Source organism: Mobula hypostoma, chromosome 16 (genome assembly GCF_963921235.1).
Source record: "Mobula hypostoma chromosome 16, sMobHyp1.1, whole genome shotgun sequence".
Taxonomy (NCBI): domain Eukaryota; kingdom Metazoa; phylum Chordata; class Chondrichthyes; order Myliobatiformes; family Myliobatidae; genus Mobula; species Mobula hypostoma.
In genome coordinates, this window is record NC_086112.1 from 16957177 (window position 1) to 16980370 (window position 23194).

The 23194-nt window shown below is 40.3% G+C and overlaps 1 protein-coding gene across 2 annotated transcripts in view; it reads right to left on the minus strand.

Annotated features, from left to right (window-relative positions):
• The window catches only part of chd1 (chromodomain helicase DNA binding protein 1), a 134607-nt gene that overhangs the window by 75920 nt on the left and 35493 nt on the right, over nucleotides 1-23194 (minus strand). For both annotated transcript variants that reach the window (XM_063068599.1, XM_063068600.1), the window contains exons 3-6: nucleotides 3422-3629; nucleotides 2917-3018; nucleotides 1690-1766; nucleotides 761-886 (exon numbers count right to left, since the gene is read on the minus strand). In XM_063068599.1, the coding sequence (XP_062924669.1) occupies nucleotides 761-886; nucleotides 1690-1766; nucleotides 2917-3018; nucleotides 3422-3629 (513 nt within the window). The remainder of the gene's footprint in view (nucleotides 1-760; nucleotides 887-1689; nucleotides 1767-2916; nucleotides 3019-3421; nucleotides 3630-23194) is intronic.

A 23194-nucleotide genomic window follows, 5' to 3' on the forward strand; every position in this document is an offset into this window, starting at 1 on the left:
CTTTGAGCAACTAGATGCTATCAGCAGAGTAGAAGTAGCTGAACTATTCTTTGTAAAAAGCTAATAATGAAATATTTAAATTATGCCTTTGAGAAAATTCTACTTAATATATGAACTCTAGTGAAGTATTTTATACAGGTTTTAACTTTTTCTTTTTCTAATATCACCCTTCCCAAATGCTCCACCAGTACGTTCCGTTCTACAACTAAAGGAATCAGCACCTCCTTTATTGTTGATCTACAAACATTTTATTATAACTGGGCACTGACTATACACATTTTAGTGTTGTATTAGTTCATTAGTTTTCTCTTAACCCAGACACTACCTCTATAACCCTTAGAACCTTTTCCACATTTGTTTTCTTTATTCTAATTGCGTTCTTTCTTGGATAGTTTTGCATAATTTAAATTTGTCTTGTGAATATTGTGTCTCTATTGCTGCTGCAAGTGTTTTAGGGTACCAATGCAATAATTTACTTGTGCATATGACAATAACCTGTCTTCGAAAACTCACTAGCCGCAAGAGCAGGATATCCAACTCAAATTAAGCCCCGATTTGGTATTCATACTCACGTACTGATAAAGTGTGGCAGCCTGTGACAATTAATCACATCGGTCAGAAACATATCCAGTTTTTGAATTCATAATAAAATATTAATATAGCTTCAATGAAGATCATGATAACAAAAAAATGACTAAAAGTGCCTATTCAGTTTGCAAGATTCAGCTAATCTCTTATTTTAAATTCCTTAAATTTGTACCTGCACTGAGGCTTCCTGCTTTTTACTTTGTTGTTGGGCTGGTAGTCAGACTCACTGTCTCCTGAAGTACTCTTCTCTCGAAAATCTTCCTCCTCAGAACCGGAGCCAGACATCTGCCAGTCTTCACTAGAGAGGAAAGAGGGACACTAATGACATTACTTCACTATCACATAAAGCAAGCCCACTAACCTGAAAAATCTCCCTCATCACCTGTGGGTCAGTACCAAGAGCAGCTTGGATCCCCCCCCACCCCCACAGAAACATTTGGTGTCAAGAAAACAACCTCTCCCTCAATGTCTCAAAAACAAAGGAGCTGGTTGTGGACTACAGGAGGAATGGAGACAGGCTAGCCCCCATTGGCATCAATGGAACTGGGGTTGAGAGGGTGAACAACTTTAAGTTCCTCGACAAAAACATCACCAAGAATCTCACGTGGTCTGTACATACCAGTTGTGTGATGAAAAAAGGCACAACAGCACCTCTTTCACCTCAGACAGCTGGAGAAGTTTGGTGTGGGCTCCCAAATCCCAAGAACTTTCTACAGTGGCACAACTGAGAGCATCCTGACTGGCTGCATCACTGCCTGGTTTGGGAACTGTATTTCCCACAATCGCAGGACTGAGTGGTGTGAGCAGCGCAGCACATCTGTAGATGTGAAATTTCCTGCTATTCAGGACATTTACAAAGACTGGTATGTAAAAAAGGCCCGAAGGATCATTGGGGACCTGAGTCACATCAACCACAAATTGTTCCAGCTGCTACCATCTGGGAAACGGTAATGCAGCATAAAAGTCAGGATCAACAGGCTCTGGGACAGCTTCTTCCACCAGGCCAGCAGACTGCTTAATTCATGCTGACACAACTGTATTTCTATGTTATATTGACTATCCTGTTCCTCTGGTGCAAATAATCAAAATAAATAAACTTACTCTCTACGTTTCACATGTCTAGCTGTGTCCTCTGAAGATGAGTCTTCATCAGAATCTTCACTGCTTGATGAATCCTCCTGAAGTATCAGAGCAATACAAATAATACTTAACATATCAGCATATACGAAAACAAAAATTACTGCAAACAATTCTGAACGCAACAATCCTTTCACTAATTTAAAGAAACACTTCCAAGTTTCAACACACACTATTAACAAGTGGTGTGCAAGTGATTTTATATTATTCAAGCGATCAAATTTGTGTATGAACAAATATTCTTTTTCACCTCCCCCCCCCACCTTTTTATTCTGGCATTTTTGCCCTTCCTTTCCAGTCCTAAAGGAGGGTCTTAGTCTGGAATGTCAACTGTTTATTTCCACAGACACTGCCTAACCTGCTGAGCTCCTCTAGAACTCTGAATGTATTGCTTTGGATTTCCAGCATCAGCAGAGTCTCTCAGGTTTATAACACCAAACCTAGCTACAGTTTATGTATTTAACATTAAGGCCCACAACAAAATGCTAACCAATGCTTTTGCATTGATTACTGCTTTACATACCTCAGTAAAACTGATAACTTACTATTAAATTACAAGAACGATCTGGGTGTTTCGCTATCAGGTTCATCAGAGATAGTTTCCCCCAATCCCTGTATATTTACCTGGGCATTGGGCATTCCAGTTGAAATCACTATTATCCATTGTCCAGTGTCCCCTTTAAAGCGATTAGATTCACTGGAAATTTTATAGTATACTGCTACTTATTATTTTTCACACTAGAAATATTATTATGCTACTCTAAGACTGTACAACATGCAAAAAATGAATTAGAAGTGTGTTGGGCTATTAATAGTCTGGAAAATCTACCAGTTCAGCTCTACCAAACTTCCAAGGGTGCCAGATTACCAAAGTCCCAAATATAACCAGGCTTCAGAAATCAAACACTTTTTTCATATATCAGTTACAGAGTACCTATCTACCAGAATTACTGACGTGAAGAGCATGACTGGGTTTACTTAAATTATTTCAAGATGCAACTTTTGTTTCTGTATGAATAAATTTAATTGCGCACATGATGAAATACAACTACCACTGAAAGTGACTAGAGGGCAAAATGCCCTGGTTTTCCTTGTGCTAAGTCACCAATGCTGGGTGACTTAGCACGCTTAGCAATTGCCTGTTATATTTAATAGAGTTCTCGCAGGTAGTATTTTAATCAAATGACAAACCTCTGAACTGTTGTTTGAAGAAAGTTGCTGCTGTTGTAGTTGTTGTTTTCTTAACATTCCAGATCTCTGCACAGCCAAAATACTTGGATTTGATTTCCAAAACTGCAACACAGAGGAGCAAGAGCATGTCAACAGTTAAAACTTACGATGGTCACCCATACTTTAATGAGTAATTACCAAAAATCATTGTCTCCCTAATGCAAACAATCTGCTAATTCTTCAAGATAAATTAACTTTTCTGCAGCTGCCAATACAAGAGTTACCTGGCTTTTACTGGTTACTATAGCCCAAAGGTTACTGCAAATTATGGGCAGGGAAATTATATATTTTGCATATGCTGCCTTTTGCCATTTAATAAATAACTGCAATAGCTCAAGGAATTCCAATGATTAGATGCATAAATTGCAACATCAAATCACGAAATATTTCAAATTCATTTCAAATCTAGCATTACATGCTTCAGTTTAACATGAAGTATACACACGAACATATTTGTTTCATTTACCTCTGCTCCATCCGTTTTTAGGACTTTATTTTCAATTGGTCTCTTTCCTCTAGATGATGCATTACTTTCGGAACCAGATGAATCAGAATCAGATTGGCTGGCAGAGTCTGAACCACTGTCAGAGTCACTGGAGTCATTGCTATCAGATTGGCTGCTGCTTCCATCACTGCTGCTCTCAGAACTTGAGCCTGACTCTTTGTCAGATTGGCTAAAAGAAAAATAACACACAAATGATTAAATCTTCGCTGTAACTGAATTAAGTTTAATATTTTGAAATATTCTTCTTTCCGCAAGCTGCCTAGAGAAATACGGAACCATACCGTAACGTAAACAATCTTATGGGGTTTCAGTTTGTTAACTTCCCAAAGAAATCAAAGTTACACCAGATAACTATAAAGGGTGATGTAAGGCTAGGCACCTTAAGAGGGCAAAATTATAGAAGTAGAAACACTTGGAAGAGAATCCCAGAGATTAGGGATTAGACACCAACAGTGCAATAGAAGTATAGAAAACCTACAGCACAATACAGGCCCTTTGGCCCACAAAGCCGTGCCGAACATGTCCTTACCTAGGGTTACCTATAGCCCTCTATTTTTCTGAGTTCCATGTACCTGTCCAGGAGTCTCTTAAAAAGGACTCCACCACTGTTGCCGACAGCCCATTCCAGGCACTCACCACTCTCTGCATAAAAAAACTTACCCCTGACATCTCCTCTGTACCTACTTCCAAGTGCCTTAAAACTGTGCTCTCTCGTGCTAACCATTCAGCCCTGGGAAAAAGCCTCTGACTATCGACAAGATCAATACCTGTCATCATCTTGTACACCTCTATCAGGTCACCTCTCATTCTGCGTCCCAAGGGAAAAAGGCAGAGTTCAATCAACCTATTCTAATAAGGCATGCTCCCCAATCCAGGCATCATCGTTGTAAATCTCCTCTGCACCCTTTCTATGGTTTCCACATCCTTCCTATAGTGGGGTGACCAGAATTGAGCACAGTACTCCAAGTGGGGTCTGATCAGGGTCCTATATAGCTGCAACATTACCTCTCAGCTCCTATACTCAATCCCATGATTGATGAAGGCCAATGCACCATATGCTTTCTTAACCACAGAGTGTCCTATGGACTCGGACCCCAAGATTCCTCTGATTCCCAACACTGCCAAGAGTCCTACCATTAATTCTATATTCTGCCATCATATTTGACTGACCAAAATGAACCAACTCACACTTATTTAGGTTGAACTCCATCTGTCACTTCTCAACCCAGTTTTGCACCCTATCGATGTCTCGCTGTAACCTCTGACAGCCTTCCACACTATCCACAACACCTCCAACCTTTGTGTCATCAGCAAATTTACTAACCCATCCCTCCACTTCTTCATCCAGGTCTTTTATAAAAATCACAAAGAGTAGGGGTCCCAGAACAGATCCCTGAGGCACACCACTGGTGACCGACCTCCATGCAGAATATGACCTGTCTACAACCACTCTTTGCCTTCTGTGGGCAAGCCAGTTCTGGATCCACAAGGCAATGTCCTCTTGGATCCCATGCTTCCTTAGTTTCTCAATAAGCCTTGCATGGGGTACCTTGTCAAATGCCTTGCTGAAATCCATATACACAACATCTACTGCTCTACCTTCATCAATGTGTTTAGTCACATCCTCAATCAATCTTGTAAAGCACGACCTGCCTTTGACAAAGCCATGCTGACTATTCCTAATCATGTTATGCCTCTCCAAATGTTCATAAATCCTGCCTCTCAGGATCTTCTCCATCAACTTACCAACCACTGAAGTAAGACTCACTAGTCTACAATTTCCTGGGCTATCTCTACTCCCTTTCTTGAATAATGGATCAACATCCGCAACCCTCCAATCCTCCGGAACCTCTCCATCCCCATTGGTGATGCAAAGATCATCGCCAGAGGCTCAGCAATCTCCTCCCTCGCCTCCCACAGTAACCTGGGGTACATCTCGTCCAGTCCCAGTGACTTATCTAACTTGATGCTCTCCAAAAGCTTCAGCACATCCACCTTCTTAATATCTACATGCTCAAGCTTTACAGTCTGCTGTAAGACTTGAGACAGGGTGCTTCAGGCCAGAAATGAATACCATTTTCTCACTTATAGGATAAGGTGAACTCAGCAGTGGTAGCAAAGGACAATGAAGTTAGAAATAAAAACAAAATAAAATTGAAGTATTATTTGACAGCATCTAAATAATTCTTCTACTACTCTTCAACTAGAAAACATCCAGTGACTGATGGTTCCAACTCTGATACATTGTGTTCTGAAAGATAGTAGGCTTGATAAGAAATTAGGTGACTAGATGGCAATGACAGAGCGAATGTGATGCTAATTGATGGAAAAAATACATTTTAAGTTGATTTGACCATCTTAAGTACTTCGTTTACAGTGAACAGGTTAAATATTGAAAATGTTCCTCAGCACAGTAGAATTTTAATGAACACTTGACTGAATCACTAATGCCACAGTTTACATAACAAAATAAAAGATAGTAGTTAAATAAAGGTGCTCTCCCCCACAAACCCCTCCCCACCTCTGGTAGGACTCTCCAATCAAGAGAAATGAAACTAATCAATTTTAAAATGCTCATTCCTGAATTTTGTTATTTTATGTACAATTTAAAATACCATTTCCTCGAAATATAACAAAATAGTACAAATATTGTTTTAGATGCCATCAGTTAATATTTCTGCCTGCCAGTCATCACAATGTAATAATTTTATTACAGCACAAGGGCAAACAGTAAATGTAAAAACCTCCAACATATTTAGCTACAGTCACAAACTTCCAAAAATCGCAGATCATTTCCCTCCTGCTTTGCAGAGTGCTATCAAATAACTATCAGGATCATCTTTAAAATATCCAAGTGAAAATTTATCTGTTCATATTTTAATGTTATCTCTAAAATTATTACCATGTGCCACACTTTCAGCCTATCAAAAGGATCCAGCTTAAAACTGCCATAAAAATTCTTTAGTATTCCAAGTGCAAGATTAATTACAAATACCATGCTCCATGCATTCAGCTCAAGTCTTAAAGGTATTTTGCAAAGTGCAATCGACAGGTCACTGGGCCTTATATAACCTACCTAACAGCTTTCCAAGGGGAAAAAACAGCTATTTCTCATATTTCCCATTATTTTATTTTGAAATATGAGACGGTTGTTTGCTTGTGATGTCTGTGACATCTCTCAGAGCAGCATCATCAGTCTTATTTCCCAACATATTTCACTGTAACCTATTCTCCCACAATGCCCGTAACCTCTGTTGATTCTCCTACCACTCACCTACACTAGAGGAATTTTTAGTAATCATTTCTTCTATTAGCACAGCATTAGGGTATGAGAGGAAACCCATGTGGCCGGCCAACCCCCAGCCCCCCATTCCGAATCCCCTTTTCCCTCTCTCATCTCATAGCCTTGCCTGCCCATCGTCTCTCTGGTGCTCCTCCCCCTTGTCTTTCTTCCATGGCCTTCTGTCCTCTCCTATTAGACTCCCCCTTCTCCAGCCTCTCTTTCACCTCTCAACTTCCCAGTTCTTTCCTTCACGCCTCCACCTTCCAGTTTCACCTATCACCTTGTATTTATCCCTCCCCTCCCCCCACCTTTTTACTTCAATCTTTTTTTTTCCTCCAGTCCTGCCCAAGAGTCTCAGTCCAAAACATCGACTGTACTCGTTTCCATAGATGCTGCCTGGCCTGCTGAGTTCCTCCAGCATTTTGCATGTGTTGCTTTGACAGATTTCTATAGTTTTTTTTATATACATGTCAAATGTGGTGTGCTGAAATAATGTGCTTAGCAGAATGTTCAAATTTATATTCCCAATATTTAAAAAATAATGCACATCATAAATCATCACTTATTTTGGAGGGGAGGGGCCCAAGATGCACATCTTATCCTAGGTGAATAAGGAGAATTTTTATTCAGAGATTGGGAATCATTGTGGTCACACAGTTAAGATTGAGATGGGAATGAGTTTTGTTTCCCACAATGTTGAAGTTTTTGTTATTCCTTTTTCCAGGAAGATGTGGAGGCTGAATACTTGAATATACCCAAAGATTAAATAGATGGATATTTTACTCAGTATTAGAATTAAGAATTATGGACAAAGGGAGAATAACTAGATGAGCCATGATCTTATTGAACAGGCTCAAGGGAAATCAAATGGTATGGCACTTGTGCCTTTTCTGATGGTCAATGACGTACAATATATAAAAAGACAAAATCAATTCAGCCTGAAATGTCAAGCAGATGATTCCTCACAGACTCTTTATACTGACTCTTACTGATACCAATTCAAACTTCTACATGCAATATCTAGAAATAATTTGCCTGCAGCCACTGTAATGCATACTGCATACAAAAGGTACTGGTGCTGAAGTTGTATGCTTAATCCCAAATTGAAATTCACCTTTAACTCTTCCATGAATTCAGAACATATTCCATTCATACCTATGAGCAGCAATGCTTTGATAACATCTGGCTTGAACTAATCTACAATTGTGGCACATTCTCAACATTCTGAAATATCCTGCAAACGTAACCTATGAACAGCCAAATCTGGAGAATATTCGGCTACATTGCTGTTCATTCCATACAAATGCCAGAAAACAAATCAGGCTCACAGACATTTGATATCTCTTTTTTTCCCTTTCAAGGTTCTTTTGAAGACCCTGACCCGGAGTTACGTGCTGACTTTGGTTTTTTGCGGAAATGGGACCTGTTCTCAGGGCCTCATGACCAGCCACTTTTTGATATGCTGAGGGCATGGCCTGAAAGAATAGCATGCCTTCAGGGTGCCAGATTTTCGTGGCAGTACACGAAAGATCAAAAGCTGCGATCTGGCTGCTGGCTGTGTGCCCAGGGATCCAAGATCTTTGGGCACAGAGCTTGGAAGAAGCAACACAACAGACTTTTAACATCATAAATCAGCGAGCTGCTTTGTTATGTCTCCCCTCTCACCGTGAAACAGGGATACCTTTTCTTCCCTTATTAGGGAAAGAGAGAGACCCTGTGGTATGACAAATACCAGGTGAACGAGTAGTCTTTAGGGTTCTGATGCTTTGCTGCTGCTTATCCGATGGGGGGGGGAGGAGTTGGGGGGGCTTTGGGATTCCAACATTTAACTGTCATTCATTCCTTGGGGCACTCCTCTATTTTCCTAGATGTTTGCGAAGAAAAAGAATTTCAGGATGTATATTGTATACATTTCTCTGACGTTAAATGTACCGATTGAACCTAACTCCAACTACATTCATTGATACGACCACCACTGAATCTTCCATCATTACTCTCTCAGGGGTCCATCATAGGTAAAAGAAGTCAAGGTTAACATAGCAGTTAAATAAGTGAATGTTCTGTTCCAACCATATGTCATCCTGACATCTAAAATCACCCCACTACACTAGAAAGCCCTTCGGTTGTGATGGAATTGCCCGGATATGAGCTGTTGCAGGATCATTGAAACATTGGTTCAAATTCCTAATATTCTTCACCTAGCAGTCCTCACCAGACTGACTACAATAGGTCACCACTTTAAACAAGACACTCATATGTAATAATAATGCTGCATTTGATGGTATACCAAAATATCACTTTTAGAAACTTCACTTTTCTCTTAGAATACAGGTGGCCCCCGCTTTCTCAGCATTTGCTTTACAACATTTCACTTTTACGAAAAGACCTACATCAGTACCTATTTTCGCTAACCGAAAGAGGATTTTTGCTTTTACGAAAAAGGACGCCTGCTTTAAACCTGTGTTTACCCGGAGAAAGACTACCACGACCATGAAGCCTTGCGCGGGTAGGTGTGTGCTCATGTGTGTATGTGCCGATTTTTTTCTACAAATCGGTTTTGGCTCAATCTTCCCGATTCTGTTAGGTGAAACTACACTGTACATACATTATTTCTACTTTATATAGGTTGTGTATTTATCATATCATTCCTGCTTTTACTATGTGTTAGTGTTATTTTAGGTTTTATGTGCTATTTGGTAGGTTATTTTTTGGGTCTGGGAACGCTCAAAAATTTTTCCCCATATAAATTAATGGTAATTGCTTCTTCGCTTTACGCAATTTGCTTACGTTATACATCATATTGTCGCCTAACGATTGATACTAGAACGTACAATCATCACAGCGATATTTGATTCTGCGCTTTCCGCTCCCTAGATTACAAATATTAAAAATAGTAAAAATTAGTAAATATTAAAAATTTAAATTATAAATCATAAATAGAAAATAGAAAAATGGAAAGTAAGGTAGTGCAAAAAAAACTGAGAGGCAGGTCTGGATATTTGGATATTTACGAACAGTTTCATAGGAACGCTCTACCTTCGGATAGCAGGGGAAACCTGTATTCCAACATTAAAAAATCCCTTAGATTACAGTTAATATGTAGAGAGGAGGAGAAGAAGATGGCGACGCGACAGCAGCACGCACGGCCACTTCAGTGGTAATGTCTGTTATCTGTCAAGACGGGAACCATGCACAATTCTGAGTTGATGGAGACGGATGAGAGAGTGCGGAGGAACATCTGGAAAACTTCTGAAATGCCCGCTTCACTGCCGCTGCTACTGTGTGGTAACTGGAATCTCCGGAGCAGAAGGCCCCGAAATCCTCGGCTTTGCGTGTTTCAGCGGCTGGGGTGAGATCGAAGGCGCTCGGCAGAGAATGGCGCTCGGGAGGCTGTATCGGAGAGGCTGGTCGGAAGCTCGAAGTTTTTGAACGGATGGACTCAGGGTCAGCTGTGCCCGGCTGCTTCCAAGGCATCGGCAAGTTGACGGTGCCTGGAGGTTTATGGCAGGGAGTTTCTCCTTTTTGCCGCCAGCTATCGAGGACTCGGGAGTCAATTGACTCAGGGACTTTTGAGACTATTTACCTTGCCCATAGTTTGTTCTTCATCAAGTTATGGCATTGCTTTGCACTGCTGTAACTATAAGTTATAATTATGTGGTTCTGTCAGTGTTAGTCTTTGGTTTGTCCTGTTTTCTGTGATATCACTCCGGAGAAACATTGTATCATTTCTTAATGCATGTATGCATTTCTAAATGACAAATTAAAGAGGACTGAGTGTTCTCATAATCTAATACGTTGCGATATTTTCATAACAATATACAAGGAGTGTTGCGAAATTGTTGAATTCAGTGCACTGATACTAATAATGAAACTGGGAGTGAGAGAGAGTGGTTGGAGTGGGGGAGGGGTCATTAAGGAAGAGTGATAGGAATGTTTCAATGGGAAAACGTAGGGGAAAATTGACAACTAGGTTAGGTAGTGAGGTCTGAAACTCACTGTCTGAAAGGATGGTAGAGGAACACTCATAATTTTAAAAATACTTAGCTGTTTAACTGATGGGCAAAGCTAGGTTATTTTGTTTTCAACCAAGTGGCACAATAATACATACTGCTGTCTTGTTGTATTTTCAAGGATTCCATGCCGGTAATAAGAGCAAAGGAAGGAATAGTTAAACATACCTTAGTTCAGGGATTCTCAACCTTTCTAATGCCATGGACCTATACCATTATGCAAGGGTCTGTGACCCCCATGTTGGGAACTCCTGACTTAGTTTGAATTTGAATCTACTTCAGCTCGGTAGTATAATAAAGGAAATGAAGACACACAGAGAATGTGAAACACACATTAAAGGAGATTGTAAAACTTGTGCAATGTGTTACAAGATAAACTTACAATTGGTTAGAATCACAAATGTGTTTACTTTCCCAAATACAAATGAGAGTTACCCATACACCACATTTAAATAGTCTCATTTAGGAAAGCAATGTCAAACCTACATTTAAAAAAGCAGACTATCGTGCAGATCTTGTCCTAAAGCACTATATTCTTCAACAGACTTCTAATTAATGCAAGGCAGGCATTAGAAATTCTGCTGACATGACATTTTTACAACATTAGAAGCTGAAAAGGTCAACATTTTTACAACATTAGATTCACCTAGATAGCTCAATCTAATATCATGTTGCAGACATCCCCTCCTGCAAAAACTCATTTCAGGGAGGTAGCACCATCAATTTGCGGGAGACTCCCAGAACTTCCGGGAGATGTGGGATGTCTGCAATAGAGTAGTTCCTTAGCAGCTAGCCAGCTAGTTTAAATAACATTAGCTATGCTAATGAACGAACGACACCTGTTAGACTCACCTCATGTCTTTTACAGTCTTAACCCACCATGGGCTATAGAAAAGTCACTGTTGCAAACAGTGCAGCGAGCAACACTGTCATTATTTTTGACCCCTAATAGGCAGGGGTACACTTTAGCGTAGTCTGGGGTGACGTACGTTTTACATCATCTTTTTTTGGAACACTCTGCCATGGCGCTCACACCCTCTCTCTCTCTCCCTCACTCTCAAAAAAAATCGATTTCCGGGATATTGTATAGAATTTGCAGGCATCAGGGAGCCACTATCAATATGCGGGAGACTCCCGGAACTTCCGGGAGAGGTGGGATGTCTGATGTTGCATCACTGCCACAGTCCAAACACAACTAAGTCATTGCTGAAACCAAATCTTTGGGTAACAGTCCAGTGCCTCATCTGTTTATCCCTAATGAATGAAAGACTTGATTGTGTAGTGGAAGCTAAATGGCAACTTCTGCAAAAATTTAGTAGGCAAAAACCTGTCTTCTTTGCTTGAAACCCAGCCAACTGTAAAACAAAGAAATCAAGTTTCATTATTAAAGTACTAAACACTAGAGGGTGCTGCTGCCTTAACATTGTTCAGAGTAACATGATAAACACCTGGCTTTAGAATTTATGATGGGAATCTCCTTTTGTGAAGAAACACGCAAAACATTTTTGCGATAAGATTCAATCTAGAAAAAAAATATAAACTATGAATTAGGCTTGAACAGTATGCTTTCTTATACAGAAAAAAACATTAATCCTAAATTTTAAGCTCTACTAATAAATAACCAAAGCCAGAGTGGAAAATAGTGCTGGTTATCTATTTGTAAGTAAGCTAGGATTTACCAGGGTTCGAGTAAACTTGGGTTCCTTGAGGTTTTATAGCCAGGGGTGGTAACATGGATAAGCTCTCACTATCTATTTAATGGCTCCTAATGCCATGCATCTCCAACAGCATCTGACAACCAAGACCAGCTCCTGGTTTCCATGTGTGGCTTAGCTACTACGACCAGTGGAACAGTTTCTACTGACAGGAGAAGGGGCAAAGGTGGGTATCTGACATCTTAAAATCAGTTGCTTCGGGCAAGTGGGGCTCGTCAGCCATGGTTGGCAGCTCATCTAGAAGGAAAACTTTGATCTCAAACTTACAGCTATACCCACTCACGGGGAAAGTTTCAGGAATAAGTCAAAAGGCAAAGTCCAAAGCTGCAGTCCCAAGGAAGCTCTACGCTGAGCTCAACGCTGACTGGCATTTCCTGCAACACCGCCGGTGCTAAACTATATTGGCTGCTGCCACTCCTTTGGATACATCAGCTGCATGACAGGAAGAGCCTGCTGCATAGACAGCAGCTTGCTCTCCATATCGTACTGTCCTTGCTTGCATATCATGTAGACAGCTGGGATGCAGCATCCATAGATGACCAGGACCAACAAAGGCCAAGTAAACCAAGTTCCTTAAAACGTAAATCCTGAAAAAGTTCTACACTTTATAAACAAGAGATAATCTGCAGATGCTGGAAATCCAAGCAACACACACAAAATGCTGGAGGAACTCAACAGGCCAGGTAGCATCTATGAAAAAAGATACAGCCGACGTTTCAGGCCAAGACTCTTCAGCAGCACTTATTTTATAATTTTATTTCCAATTGTTAGATATTACAAAACTCTACCATGATGTATACACACGAAAACTACAACTTTTTAAGCACTCATCCCTTAAAGTTCCCGCTTAAAATTAAAATACCATAGTTATTCAATTCTAACTTGAGAAAATAATGAAGCAAGCAGATTATTGTGACCATACCCTAACTTCTAACACCATTATTGCAGAGAATTTCATTGTTAGTTAAACTATTCATAGCCAAAGACCATAACCCTTGAATTCAAGCAAAGAAATAATGTCAGAACAATGCTGTCTGACCTGCTGCTTCTCCAGTATCTCATGTTGCAACAGAATAGACTACAGGTGTCCCCCGATTTTCAAACATTCGCTTTACGACACCTCGCTGTTACGAAAGACCTACATTAGTTACCTGCCTTTGCTACCAGGTGTTTTCACTGTTACAAAAAAAGGCAGCGCGCGCCCCGAGCAGCCAAGCTCCTCCCCTGGAACTGCATTCTAGCCGGCATTGCTTAAACACGTGCCTGTGAGCATCTATGCTTTATGTCGATTTATTTTGAGCATCTGTTAGCAAGATGAGTTCTAAGGTATCGGAAAAGCCTAAAAGAGCCCATAAGGGTGTTACACTTAGCGTAAAACTAGACATAATTAAGCGCTTCAATCGTGGTGAATTTGGTTTGTGGAAATTGACGAAGATGATGTTGAACATGTTTCAGCATCCCATGACCAAGAACTGATAGATGAAGAGCTGATGCAATTGCAAGAGGAGAGGATAACAATCGAACCCGAATGCAGTAGCGAATGGACCAAAAGTGAAGTCATCCAGGAACTGAACGTGAAGCAACTGCGTGAGATTTTTGCTGCAATTGATAACAATGATTACAGGAAAGTACAACCTTAATTTTGAAAGGGTACATATGTTTAGGGCACATTTGCAGGATAGTTTGAGTGCTTACAAAGAACTGTATGATAGAAAGATGCGCGAGGCTAAGCAGTCAAGCATACTGTTGTTTTTCAAGCCTTCCACATCAGCCACAGTGGACAACGAACCTCGACCTTCGACATTGAGACAGGCAGACATAGAAGAAGATGACCTGCCTGCCCTGATGGAAACAGGCGACGATGAGATGACACCCCAGTGTCCCACCACCCCAACCTCCGACGATTCAGCCTAACACACCATCATCAGTGTGCTCACTGTCTTCCGGATTCCAGGAAGTGATACTACACTGTACATACATTATTTCTACTTTATATAGGCTGTGTATTTTTTATGTGTTATTTGGTATGATTTGGCAGCTTCATAGCTTAAAGGTTACTGGAGAGAGTGTTTCTGCCGAGAGCACTTGCATGAGATTTTCGCTACGGTGGACAGTGCAATGATTGCAGAAAAGAATTTCTACTTTATATAGGCTGTATATTAATCATATCATTCCTGCTTTTACTATATTACTGTTATTTTAGGTTTTATGTGTTATTTGGCATGATTTGGTAGGTTATTTTTTGGGTCAGCGAACACTCACAAATTTTTCCCATATAAGTAAATGGTAATTGCTTCTTCACTCCACAACATTCCAGCTTACAAACTGCTTCATAGGAACGCTCTACCTTCAGATGGCGGAGGAAATCTGTATCTGAAATCTATCAAGTTCAAGGAAAGTTGTAATATGAGTAATGCTATTGCTGGTTTATTAAGAAGTCTAAATGTAATGGTAACACACAATTAACATATTCAAGTGTGAAATGGTCATAGCAGCATTATCAAAAAAAAAGTTTTGCCACACAAATATAGTAGGAGAAATTACCAGAAGTGTTTACAAACTAATAGGTTTTAAGCAGCAAATTAAAGGAAAACAAGAAAACAGAAGGAACTCCAGAGTCCAGGACTAGACACTCACAAAGGTGAAACAATTAAAATCTGAAAGGTTCATCAAACAAGACTCAAGGAGCACATGTATAGCAATTTTGTAAGCTACAGGAAGGGGAGAGATATAACCAAAGAAGAATCTGTAAACAACTGAGAGTTTTCAGGAGGAATTAACATTGGGCAAGCCTACCCAATAAGTAAATAAAGTGCACTGCAAGCATCACTGCAGTTTGTCACCTTGCCAACTAACACTCCTATGCACAAGTACATACTTTTGTTGAATTTACAGTGCAATCCTATGGTAATAGTTATTTTTAAATTTCCAAATTAACAAATCATTTGAGTTAACAAATTGGGGAAAATAGGAGTTCCCGACTCAAAGTAGTGTGAAATAGTTGCCAGGTCACATGTGCAAGTCCCATAACTTTTTTCTAATTCAGATTTAAGTTTAGAGATACAGCATGGAAACAGGCCCTTCTGGACCAATCAGCGAGCCCATTCTGCCCAAATGTATCAATGTGATCAATAAACATACTAATCCATACGTCTTTGTAACATGGGGGGGGAACCACCACACCTGGAGGAAACCTATGCTGTCGCAAGGAGAACATAGAAACTCCTTACAGACAACAACAGGAATTGAACCCCAACAACATTGTTATGCTAACCACTACACAACCGTTCCACCCCAATTTTTTTAAAAACCATAACCAAAAAGCTTTAGTGGCCTGTTGCTGACTTCCTCAGTCCAATATGAAATAGCATATCATAAAATACAAAGGAATGGCCACAATAAAAAAGTTGCCCTCAGTCTTTTTTGCCTGTGATGCATTGCAAGATAATCAATTTGCATTATTACTAAACGCAAGAACATAAGAATCTGGATCAAAATCAGGACTTGTGACTCTTTATCTACATGACCAATCAAAAAGATCAGTGCTGGTTATTATTATTCCCTTCATGTATGAAAATCTCACAAGTCAGTCTCAGAAGTATCAAGTGGCTGAGCACTTACTGCCCTCAGAGACTAAGGATTCCAAAGATTCAGAATTCTAAAAAATGCCTCACTTCAGCCTGAAAAGCAGCTTATCCTTCTTGTTTCTGGTCTCCAACTAAATTAAGCAGCCTCTGTTTCTGTGGGTCTTGAGATCATCTTTCATAACTTGGTCAAACATAATAAAAAAGTACTTTACTCTTGAAGATACATGGAAACATTTGGGATATTTTAAAATTACTTAATAACTGGCATTCTGAATAGTAGAAGTAAAATATACTCAACCTCTATATTTGATTACTCCCCTGAATATAAGCACCATGCCAAAGTTTAATTCAGAAATAAGTCCAGATATAATCTGTTACAGGTTGACCTTCACTAATCCGACTACCTGTAATCTGGTTCCTTCGATAATCCAGCACTGATTATGCTTCATGTGATCCTTCTGTAATTCGGCATTTTCACTAATCTGGCACTCCTCAGGTCCCAATGATGCCGGATTAGAGAAGATCAACCTGTACTAGTTTCCACTTGAAATATATCAGAGATAACAAAGCTACATTTAGGTTAGCTATTGAAAGTGACTACACACTATCCTCGTTATATGCGTCTTCAGACAATGTGGATTCACAGTTGTGCATCAAACCTATTTCTACCAACTTCTCCTTATATGCGTCCAAAACTCAGTTATGTGAGGCTGTTAGGATGAGAAGCACCGGTTTCCCATCAATACAAGTCATGTGCACACGCCTCACAGTCTCACTCCCGCCAGTCTTGCATTGGTTTTGGCAGCACGTGGATGTGCGACCTTGCGCTCTTTAAACTTTTGTTGTTATTACCTACGGTGCACTGATTTTGTGCTTCAAATATTTAACTATGCCTCCTACGTCAAGTCCTGGGCCATCAACCAAGTGGTAGAGAACCGCTTTAATACTTGAAAAAAAACTGGAAATTATAAACAGGGCTGCGTCAGGTGAAGGTAACACAGCTCTGGGACGCTACTTCGGCCTGGGTGAGTCCACGATCAGAAACAAAGAAAAATGCTGAGAAAATAAGAAGTGCAGTGATCGATTCATCACAAGTGTCTTCAAAGATTGTTACCCAAGTGCGTAACCCGATTATGACAAAAATGGAGAAAATGTTGAGTTTGTACATTGAGCATGAAACAAAGAAAAAAACAACACTCAGCTCCGATCATCTTCATGTGAAAGCTTTGGAAATTTATGGTTGCCTTTGTTCAGAGGCTAGTGAGGAAGCATCAAGTGATATTGTTAGCTTTAATGCAAGTAGGGGATGGTTTTCTAAGATTGTTAATCATCACAGGCTTCACAACTTAGCTGTGCGTGGTGAGCAAGCTAGTGCTGCCACGAAGCTGCTGAATGCTACCCTTTGCAGTTGCAGGCTATGATAGCTGAGTTAGGCATCACACCAAAGCAGGTGTTTAATGCAGACGAGACCGGGCTTTTTTGGAAGCGTATGCCGAAACGCACTTACATAAGTAAGGATAAAAAGACCGTGTCAGGTTTCAAGGCAGCAAAGGATAGGTTGACTCTGCTTATGTGTTCCAATGCTGAAGGAGACTGTAAGATGAAGCCTCTCTTAGTTTACCATTCACTAAACCCCCCGTGCTCTTAAGGATTTGAGTAAGAATATGCACACCCTCAAGGGGTTTCCTGCCTTCTCTGCAGCTGTCCAGGATTGTGTGGCCCTGGGCCATAAAATTGGTGGGGAAGGACTCTCAGATCTTGAGACTGCTGACGTAGTAAAACTCCTGGATTCTCATGATGAAGAAATAAGTGTGGATGACCTTCTGCGTTTAACTCAGACTGAAGGTGATAACAACGATGAAGAAGAAAGTGTCGAGTTGCAGGTGAAGGATTTTACGGTGAAGCAACCAGCAGAATTTTTTAAGGTTGTGGAACACTTGGCACAAATGGCGATGGACATGGACCCAAGTTTAGAATGGAGTCAGCATTTCAGTCATTCCCTGCAGTCAATCCTTCTTCCCTACAAGCAAATTTATATTGAAAAACAGAATTCTGTCAAGCAAACAACCCTCACCACTTTCTTCAAACCAGTGTCATCTGCTGCCGGCAGTTCTGAGAGTCTTCCTTCACCCCTTGCTGTCCTTGATGATCCTGATGACCCACAGCCATCCACTTCATCCACGTAAAGCTGCCCGACACCACTGCACAACCACTCATCTCCTGGAGCCAACGCACCTGCCACTGTTGGTGAGTACTGTACACCCTAGTATGTTAACTTTCTATGATTTATTGTGTTGAATATTACCATAAATTGATGAAATATAATAGAATGTTGCCTTGTAGTACTGCTTTTGTGTTGTATTGGTATGAAAATGTGAATAAATTACAGACAAAACATATTTAGGAAGTCCTCCAAAACACATCCCTATTTTCTCCATTTAAATAATTATTCACATTATGCATTTTCCATACTATGCATCGACTGCGAGGAACGTATCCCCCGCATATAACGAGGATAGGGTGTATTTTAAATTAACTAACCACATGGCGAGTTGTTGCGTGAATGAAATCGCCGGAGAGAATTACTGGTAGATAAAGCAGCTTCTTTATTCAATAAAACAAGGTACAGCAGGCATCATATGGAGACGCTTTTGGTGGAAAAGTCTGCTGGCCCGACATGGGGCTCGATATTTATTTGCTAAACACAAAGGTCAATTCCATATCTAAAAAGTATAGACAATGCTTTCTTTTGAAACTACATACAAACTTCACACCTTCTGATTTGCATCCATTCCAGATGCCAGCAATCTGGAATCCAGATTGTGGACTGAGATCCACAATACATTATCAAGTAGCCAAAGCCATTTGCTAAATGTAAATGACCTAAACCCAAAAATTAGTATTTCAAACTTAACATGTCAATTACAGTACAAGTCTTTTTGATGGTAATTTATCAACGTAATCTATTCAAGTTAATCATACCATTAAGTGGTATAACAAATAAGTTTTTCCTTTCATTGACAATCACCCACACAAGCTTATCCAGAAACGAAAGCATTACTAACATCACTTTAGAAAATATCATACATTGCTTGAAAATTTTAGCTTCCATTACTGCATTCAGAATTTGATCAGTCTTTTCACCTGCCTTCAATCTGCTTTTATCCCTCCTATCTGGATCTAATTCAATCTCTTGATACCGCATATGCCCTTGTAACTCTCTATGCAATTATAGTCTCTTTATGCTTCAATAGCAAACTACTTGCAGTACGAGGTGTAGTCTGACATTTATCAAGACACATTCAGCTTATCCTTCAGTAATTTACCTACGGTTTCAATTTCATTTGGCCAGTATCTGTACACTTTAAGGATAAATCAATTATTTTGTATACTTAATTACACCTAGCTATTAAATCACAAACAATTAGACATGGCAGCTGTGTATGAGACAGTAAAATATATAGTCCCATGTTTTACCTCAAGAACTGTACGTCCAATTATATAATTTTTTTCTATGCATTGGTGAGACACTAGATAGAAAAGTATGATCTAGCTAACAATTGAACTAAATTAATAAAATACTTGAATACTTCAAAATGTATCTAAACTCGATGAGCAGCAAGAGAAATGATAATGTGGAGAATAAGAGGCAAGGCACCAAGGTGGTTTTAAAATCACATACTTCAGTTTGATCCAGACAAGGAATTTTGAAATTTACACACTGGTAAGATGTTTAATTGCAACATTTTCAGCAAGATTCACATTGCTGAAATCATGCAACTTAATTCTGAAACAATATAAAAATTGGAGTAGAAGTGTGAGGTGATGCACTTTGCAAAGTCAAGATTTATACTATGAATGGCAGGACACCAGGGAGTAATGAAACAGAAGGACTCAAATCTAAGTGCACTGCTCATTGAAAGTGGCGTCACAGGTAGACACAGATGAAGGACAGTACGCTAAACACCATTTTGTAAGTGGTAAAAATGATGTTTCGCATGCTGGCCTTCATCAGTCACGGCTATGAGTATCGGAATTGGGGCATTATGGTGCAGTTATAAACGTCCCAACTTCTAATTGTTGGTGAAGCCAAATATCAATCACTGTGACTGTTTTGGTCACTCTGTATTAGGAAAAGTGAGGGTTTGAGTTATAAACAAGGAGAAGTGGGCCAGGCTAGGTCTTTATTTCTACGAATGGAGCAGAGTGGAGCGCAAACTTATAGAAATATTTAAATTATAAAAAACAGATCAGATGGTAACAGAATTTTGCCAGGATATGAGAGACCAAAACCAGAGATGTAGAGTGGGAGTAGGAAGATTAAAACGGACTGATGTGCAGGGTTTTCCACACAGAGGGTGGTCAGTAAATGGAACGAGCTCACAGAGGAAATGGTCGAGGGAGGCACAATAGTATCATTTTAAAACCAAAGGGTTAAATATGAGAAGGGGAAGGCTTAGAGCAGGGGTTCCCAACGTGGGGTCCATGAACCCCTCTGTTAATGGTAAGGCTCCATGGCATAAAAAAAGGTTGGAAACCTGTGGCATAGAAGAATACGAGCCAAAAGCAGGAAATTGGGACTAATTGGGTGGTCACTGTGGTTGGCATAGACTTAATGGGCCAAAGGACCATAAGACACACGAGGAGAATTAAGCTATTCGCCCCATCAAGTCTGCTCCACCATTCCATCATGATCGATTATCCTTCTCAACTCCATTTCAGTCTTCTCCCATAACCTTTGATGCCCTGACTAATCAAAAACCTATCAACCTCTGTTTTAAATATACCAAATGACTTGCCCTCCATAGCCATCTATGGTAATAAATTTCACAGGTTCATCACCACCTGGCAAAAGAAGTCCCAACTCACCTCTGTTCTAAATGGACGTCTCTCTGTTCTGAGGTTGTGCCCTCTGGTCCTAAACTCCCCCACTAAAGGAAACATCTTTTCCACGTCCACTCTGTCAAGGCCTTTCAATATTTGATAGATTCAATAAGCACCCCCTCATTCTTCTAAACTCCAGCGAGTACAGGCTGAGAGTCAAAACTCTGGGAACACTACAATAGCAATTACGAGAAGAGAAACAAATTTAACATTTCAAGACCATAAAATATAGGAGCAGGAGCAGGCCATTCGACCCATCGAGTCTGGTCTACCATTCAATCATGGGCTGATGCAATTCTTCCAATCATCCCCACTCCCCTGCCTTCTCCCCACACCCTTTGATGCCCTGGCTAATCAAGAACTTATCTGCAGCCTTAAATACACCCAACGTCTTGCCCTCCACAGTCGCTCGTGGTAACAAATTGAACAGATTAACCACCTCTGACTAAAGTAATTTCTCTGCATCTCTGTTCTAAATGGACGTCCTTCAATCCTGAAGTCATGCCCTCTTATCCTAGACTCCCGTACCATGGGAAATAATCTTGCCATATCTAATCTGTTCAGGCCTTTTAACATTCAGAATGTTCCTATGAGATCCCCCCTCAATCTCCTGAACTCCAGGGAATGCAGCCCAAGAGCTGCCAGATGTTCCTCGCACGGTAACCCCTTCATTCCTGGAATCATTCTCGTGAATCTTCTCTGAACCCTCTCCAATGTCAGCATATCCTTTCTAAAATAAGGAGCCCAAAACTGCACACAATACTCCAAGTATGGTCTCATGAGTGCCTTACAGGGCCTCAACATCACATCCCTGCTCTTATCTTCTATACCTCTATAAATGAACGCCAACAATGCATTCGCCTTCTTCACCACTGATTCAACCTGAAGGTTAACCTTTAGGGTATCTTGCACAAGGACTCCCAAGTCCCTTTGCATCTCTGCATTTTGAATTCTCTCCACAACTAAATAATAGTTGGCCCGTTTATTTCTTCCACCAAAGTGCATGACCATACAGTTTCCAACATTGTACTTCATTTGCCACTTCTTTGCCCATTCCTCTAAACTATCTAAGTCTCTCTGCAGGCTCTGTTTCCTCAACACTACCTGCTCCTCCACCTATCTTTGTATCATCGGCAAATTTAACCACAAATCCATTAATCCCATAGTCCAAATCATTGACATACATGGTAAAAAGCAGTGGTCCCAACACCGAGCCCTGTGGTAACCGACAGCCAGCCAGAATGGGATCCCTTTATTCCCACTCTGTTTTCTGCCAATCAGCTAATGTTCCACCCATGCTAGTAACTTCCCTGTTAATTCATGGACTCTTATCTTGCTAAGCAGCCTCGTGTATGGCACCCTGTCAAAGTTCTTCTGAAAATCCAAATACACCACATCCACTGAATCTCCCTTGTCTACCTTGCTTGTAATTTCCTCAAAAAATTCAGTAGGAATTTTTACGGAGTCAGGCAGGATTTTCCTTTCAGGAAACCATGCTGGCTTTGGCCTATCTTGTCATGTGCCTCCAGATACTCCGTAATCACATACCCAACAATCGATTCTAACAACTTCCCAACCACGGATTTCAGGCCAACAGGTCTGCTGCCTCCCACCCTTCTTAAATAGTGGTGTAACATTTGTAATTTTCCAGTCATCTGGTACAATGCCAGAATCTATTGACTCTTGAAAGATCACTGTTAATGCCTCCACAATCGCTCCAGCTACTTCCTTCAGAACCCAAGGGTGCATTCCATCAGGTCCATGAGATCTATCCACCCTCAGACCTTTATGCTTCCTGAGCACCTTCTCAGTCATAATTTTCTCTGCACATAGTTCACTATATCAGAACAAAGTTTGGATTCCAAAATTAGGACTATGGTGAAGTGCAAATGATTCCAGGCTTGACGTTCCTCATGTAATGGGAATAGATTTATAGGAAAGTCAGTTATATAGGTTAAAGTGCAAACAAAATGTACCCAACATTTACCAAAGGCACTGAAAACTAATTTTTCCAAGGGACTGATAGAAGAACAGATGGTGTCTCAAGGTGACACTGACTACAGGGGAGAAAGGGAGGATAGAGTGAGTGGAATAAACAAAGGAGTGGGGGGAAGAGAATGGGAGAGGGGTATGAGAAAGGAATTCCACAGATTAACACTTCAGGTAAAGAAATCTCTCCCTATACCTTGAAATTAATCTTTTAAAATTCTAAGCAACTCTCAGACCTTAATGTTTTATAAATTTCAAGTAACATC